Consider the following 6,394-nt stretch of genomic DNA (forward strand, 5'->3'; position numbering starts at 1 on the left):
GCTCTCTTTCTCTCTCTCTCTGTGTCTCTCTCTCTCTCCGTTCTCTTTTTCTCTCTCTCTTTTTCTCTCTCCCCTGTTCTCTCTATCTTTCTCTCCCTCTCTGTCTCTCTCTCTCTCTCTGTCTCTCTCTCTCTCTCTCTCTCTCTGTTTCTCTCTCTCTCTCCCTCTCTCTGTCTGTCTCTCTCTCTCCCTCTCTCTCTGTCTCTCTCTCTCTCTCTCTTTCTCTCTCTCACTCTCTCTCTCTCTGTTTCTCTCTCTCTCTCCCTCTCTCTGTCTCTGTCTCTGTCTCTCTCTCTCTCTGTCTCTCTCTCTCTCTCTTTCTCTCTCTCACTCTCTCTCTCTCTCTGTTTCTCTCTCTCTCTCCCTCTCTCTGTCTCTGTCTCTCTCTCTCTCTCCCTCTCTCTCTGTCTCTCTCTCTCTCTCTGTCTCTCTCTCTCTCTCTCTCTGTCTCTCTCTCTCTCTCCCTCTCTCTCTCTCTGTCTCTCTCACTCTCTCTGTCTCTCTCTCTCTCTCTCTCTCTCTCCACTCCTCCCCTCCTCTGCGGTGATGTGTGTGTGTTGGGGACACGGGGACCAGTGGAGGTCGTTCAATTTTTGATGAGCCCATCGTTGTCTGTCGTCACTAGCTACGACACTTCTGAAGGGGGGAGGGGGGCAGGGGGGGCTCAGTGTATTTGTACACCATGAAATATTCATCAACACAAAGGCCTATGCTCATTGTACTGTGTGTGTCTGTGTGGCTGAGCGTGTGTGTGTCTATTTGTGTATGTGTGTGTGTGTCTCTGTGTGTGTGTTTGTGCATGTGTTAGAAAGTACTTTGCGGGCCAATAAAGAATTATGAAGCATTGTAAAATTGATTTGAGAAAGAGAAACAGAGATGAGGGGAGAGAGGGGGGGGGCTGGAGAGTGAAAGAGAGTGAGGGGAGGGAGGGGGATGAAAGGATGAATGAATGAATGAATGGAGAAAAAGAAAGGCAGAAAGACGAAGAGAGAGACTTAATTAATTGTTAAAGGTCTAGTTTCACTCCTTTATCTCTGCTTCATCTCTTTGTTCCATACTGTCTATTCTCCTCCCTTTATTATCGGTGTGTGTGCGTGAGAGAGAGAGAGGGGGGGAGAGAGAGGTGGGAGATAATGGGTGATTGGTGTGTTATAGGCTGATAGATAAATTGTGTTGGTAAGCGAAGTATCAGAGAGAGAGAGAGTGATTGAGAGACGGAGGGAGAGAGGGGGAGCTGGAGATGGGAAGAGAGACAGGAACACAAACACAAAACAACATAGAGACTGATGGCTGGCTCTTCACACATCAATGTTTATGAGAGGGGGCAGCAGTGAGAGATGGAGAGAGAAAGAGGAGGGAGGTGGGCGAGAGACTCTGAAACACATACAGTGTGTGAGAGTAGTCATGAATGTTGATGCAGGCTCGCACACCCGGAGGCTGATAAAGAGAGTGTCGACTACAGTCATCAATCAGACATGTTGTAGCCAACCTGCACCGCATTCCACTTCCGGCCACAGCACTACATTACCCATGATGCATTGTGTTCTGTAGGGGTCAAAGGTAAAAAATGCCCACCCGGTTTGAACTTAATATGGAGGATCGATAAAGTTAATATTGGCATTGTCTCTCCCCCTCAAGGTTGTTTGAGACCCTTCAGTCCCTGTTCTGGTCCATCTTCGGCCTGCTGAACCTCTACGTGACCAACGTGAAGGCGCGCCACGAGTTCACCGAGTTCGTGGGCGCCACCATGTTCGGGACGTACAACGTCATCTCTCTGGTGGTGCTGCTCAACATGCTCATCGCCATGATGAACAACTCCTACCAGCTCATCGCCGTGAGCGCCACCCCCACAGCGAGCCCGGCCCACTCGCTGCCGCCACGCACAAACGCTTCCCTCGCACACACTCAGAGCCGCTGCCCTCGGCTTGGTCTGGCGTTCGTTGGGTTGGATCTCTGTTTGATTATACTCGATGTTTGAAGGCTTTCCCATCGTCACTGGCGGACAGTAGAACATAGTGTACTATAGCGTAGTTAGGTGTACTGGCAGCACAATAAAGGCAGGATAATTAACCTTTCATCGGCATTAGTTCATGCAGTCATAGGCATTAACTCGCAATTTATTAACAGTTAATTAGCAGTTGATTTATGGTCTATTAATCGTTTACTAATGGTGTTCATGTTTACTACGGTGCTGGTGTTAGTATAGTGTAGCACAGCACAGCATATTATAGTGTGGTATATAGCATAGAATTTTGTAGCATAGCATTGCATATTTTTGTGCACTATAGTGTAGCATGGTGGGGCCTAGTATAGCACAACATTGTGTAATGCACCACAGTGTAATGCTATGCTACCAGACATTATACTATGCTACACTATGCTACCAGACATTATACTATGCTACACTATGCTACCAGACATTATACTATGCTACACTATGCTATGAGACATTATACTATGCTACACTATGCTACGAGACATTATACTATGCTACACTATGCTATGAGACATTATACTATGCTACACTATGCTACGAGACATTATACTATGCTACACTATGCTATGAGACATTATACTATGCTACACTATGCTACGAGACATTATACTATGCTACACTATGCTACGAGACATTATACTATGCTACACAATGCTACGAGACATTATACTATGCTACACTATGCTACGAGACATTATACTATGCTACACAATGCTACGAGACATTATACTATGCTACACTATGCTACGAGACATTATACTATGCTACACTATGCTACGAGACTTTATACTATGCTACACTATGCTACGAGACATTATACTATGCTACACTATGCTACGAGACATTATACTATGCTACACTATGCTACGAGACATTATAGTATGCTACACTATGCTACGAGACATTATACTATGCTACACTATGCTACGAGACATTATACTATGCTACACTATGCTACGAGACATTATACTATGCTACACTATGCTACGAGACATTATACTATGCTACACTATGCTATGAGACATTATGTTATGCTACACTATGCTACGAGACATTATACTATGCTATAATATGCTATACTATGCTACAATTCATTATACTATGCTACGCTTTACTACGAGGCATTATACTATGCTATGCCATGCTACGCTTTACTACGAGGCCTTATGCTATGCTATGCTACGTCCTAACGTGCTCTCCTTGTGGGTGCAGGACCATGCGGACATTGAGTGGAAGTTCGCCCGCACCAAGCTGTGGATGAGCTACTTTGACGAGGGGGGCACGCTGCCCCCCCCCTTCAACATCATCCCCAGCCCCAAGTCGGTGTGGTACCTGCTCACCTGGCTGCACCACCGGCTCTGGGCCCGCCGACACCCCCCCAACGGAGACTCCCACAAGTGTGGCAACCTGAGGGAGTTCACGGTAGGTCAGGTATACACGCACGCACGCACACACACAGCCACGCAACCCCGCACGCACGCGGACATGCACGCACGCGCACACACATGCATGCGACCACGCACGCACGCACACGCCCACACATACATAACCATATACATTTAGATGTATAAACACACTCTTTATATACAGATATAGGTATACACATGTATATATACTTACACACAGTTGCGCTGATGATTCACGCACACACACACACACACACATGCAAGCACGCGTACACGCACGCACACAAACATAGACGCACGCACGGGCACGCACACACACACACACACACACACACACACACGCATATGTTACCATAACCATAAACATATATAAACACTTTATATACAGATATAGGTAAACACATATAATAACATATATACGTACACACAGTTACACGTATACGTACTGTTTACTATGTTGAAGTAAAAGAAGAGGAATTACATAACATGAGTATGCAAGTCAGTCAGAGAGAGAGGGGAGGGGGGGAGAGAGAGAAGGGGGAGAGAGAGAGAGCAGGTAACGACTATATGGGGAGAAGTATTAAATGTGAGGGTGGGAGGTTTTAGAGGGAGAGGCTGAAGGTGGGAGGCTTTCTGCTCGGATGAAGTAGTGTGGAACAAAAGGAGGTATACGGATGGATAAAGAGAATGAACCAAAGAGAGACAAAGAGAGACAGAGAGAGAGATTTGAGGGATGGTAGTGCTTGCTGTATAGGAGCTACAGTTAGTGTCATGGGTAGAGAGCGATATAATGGGTTATATGGGATGGATAGGGGAGAGCAGTATGTCACCTCGCAACTCTCCATCCTAGAGAACGGTAGTGAGAATGACATATTTGTTGTATCTTAACCTTTCCCTGACTACTTATACATTTAGCTTAGATTTTTATTGTACTGCATTTTTTACTACTGCATGTTCATATTTTTATTTCATTTGAATTGTATTTTACCCTCTGTGCTTTGGCAATGAAAATAGAGAGAGAGAGAGAGAGAGAGAGAGAGAAACAGTGGATATGAGCTCTATCACATTTTAATGTCATCTCTCTATCTTAAAGGAGCGGCATGCCGACAGCTTAATCCAGAACCAACATTATCAGGTAGGAACACGTCTGTCTTTCTGTCTGGCTACATGTGTGTGTCTGTCTGTCTGACGGTCAGTGGTTAGTCAGACAGATAGACATGCAGATTGTCTGCCTCTCTGTCTACCTGCAAGCTATGAATTCTTGATGTCTTTTCATTTTGATATCCATCAATCCATCCATTCTAAAGCCGTCATAAAGCTTGTTACCTGAGCAGTTCTGAGCAGGTGTGGTAACCATGGTGCCTGACCCTAAACAGGAAGTGATTCGTAGCCTGGTGAAGCGGTACGTGGCGGCCATGATACGCAGCGCAAAGACAGACGAAGGGCTCACCGAGGAGAACTTTAAGGTGAAAACACACACACTCGCTGCTCGCCCGACTCGGTCTGATTGAGTCTCACGGTTCTCACACGTCCGGACCTATAGAAACGGCCAGAAGCCAAACACACGCGCGAGAACCGGAAGACTCACAACATAAGCAACAAAAAAACAATTGATGTCAAAGCTGAGGGTGATTTACTGATCTCCCCCCGCCACAGGAGCTGAAGCAGGACATCTCCAGCTTCCGCTACGAGGTCCTCGATCTGCTCGGCAACCGCCGCCCCCCGCGGAGACACTACTCCTCCTCCAGCGAACCAATGAAAGACGAGGGGGCGGCGACCTCAGAGGAAGACAGCGAATCGTGCGACGGCAGCGGCGGCGGCGGCGGCGGCGGAGGGGGAGGAGGAGGAGGAGGAGGAGGAGGTCAGAAGACGAAGAGCGTGAGTTTCCTGGAGCCTCAGCAGGCGCAGGAGTCGGGGCAGGGTCTGTACGGCGTGTCGGCCCTGGTGCGCTCCCTCTCCGGCCTGACGGGGGGCGAGAGGGAGGGGGAGAGGGAGGGAGAGTCGGGGGAGGTGGAGGTGGAGGAGCGGGACCTGGAGGAGGGGGTGAGATGGAGGTACGAGGAGCAGGACGAGGCCGTGCCCAAGAGCAACGGCCTAAAGACCACTGTGGTGCCCCCTCCCCCTCCGACGGTTCTCCCCTCCGCCTCCACCGCCTCCTCCACCTCCTTCTCCTCCTCCCTCTCCTCCTCGCTGGCCCACACCAGGAGCAGGCTGCAGCGCCTCACCTCCACCAGGAGCAAGACGGACTCCTTCAGCAGCCTCTCCTACCTGTTCTCCCGCGCCCAGCGCAAAGCCCCGCCCCCGGCCCGCCCGCTCCACCAATCCCCTTCCTCCTACACCATCTCCGACGGCCTGCTGGACGCCGACCTGGGCCTGGGCCAAGGGTCCCGCAGCGAGACGCGCCTCAACGAGCTGGGCCGGCTCGACCCCTCCCTCTCCCCGCTGAGGACCAACGGCAGGGACTCGCTGCTGACGTTGCCCCTCCCACCGCCGTGCCCCTGCCAATCACTGCACTGTGCTTCCAACCTATCAGAGTCCAGCGCCCGCCTGCTGGACTCCAGCGAGGACGTGTTCCAGGGTTTGGGGGGAGGAGTCGGAAGGGGGGGAAGCGGGGGTGGGCGGGGCCTCATGCTGATGGGCGGGTGGGTGGGGCCTTGCGACGACGTCGTTGACGACGGCTGTGATGTCATGGAGGAGTCGGTCACCACCCAGCTATAGACCAGCGAGCTACACCACAGCTACCCACGGGGACACCTACCTGTAGGCTATAGGCTACCTGGCTATACGCCACCTAGGCTATAGCTTGAGGCTGGCTAGGTTATAGCTCTCGGGGCCGCGACATGCACAAACTGTTTGGGACGCTGGGCTCCTCTCCACAGAGAGATGGCGCGATGAGTCACACAGAGAAAGAGGAGAGAGGATGGAGAAGAGGTTTTTAGGAGTGCATGTGGGGCTGCGCGAGGGCTGGTCCGACTACATTTAGAGTTCTCTC

The 6,394-nt window shown here is 50.2% G+C and overlaps 1 protein-coding gene across 1 annotated transcript in view; it reads left to right on the forward strand.

The window, feature by feature from the left end:
- The window catches only part of trpc5a (transient receptor potential cation channel, subfamily C, member 5a), a gene marked incomplete at both ends in the record, with an annotated part of 24,756 nt that extends 18,636 nt beyond the window's left edge, over window positions 1–6,120 (forward strand). The window contains 5 exons of the mRNA XM_079758131.1: window positions 1,639–1,834; window positions 3,209–3,418; window positions 4,496–4,537; window positions 4,779–4,868; window positions 5,059–6,120. Coding sequence (XP_079614257.1) covers window positions 1,639–1,834; window positions 3,209–3,418; window positions 4,496–4,537; window positions 4,779–4,868; window positions 5,059–6,120 — 1,600 coding nt within the window. The remainder of the gene's footprint in view (window positions 1–1,638; window positions 1,835–3,208; window positions 3,419–4,495; window positions 4,538–4,778; window positions 4,869–5,058) is intronic.
- Window positions 6,121–6,394: the final 274 nt, after the last annotated feature.

Source organism: Pollachius pollachius (genome assembly GCF_949987615.1).
Source record: "Pollachius pollachius genome assembly, chromosome: 20".
Lineage (NCBI taxonomy): Eukaryota > Metazoa > Chordata > Actinopteri > Gadiformes > Gadidae > Pollachius > Pollachius pollachius.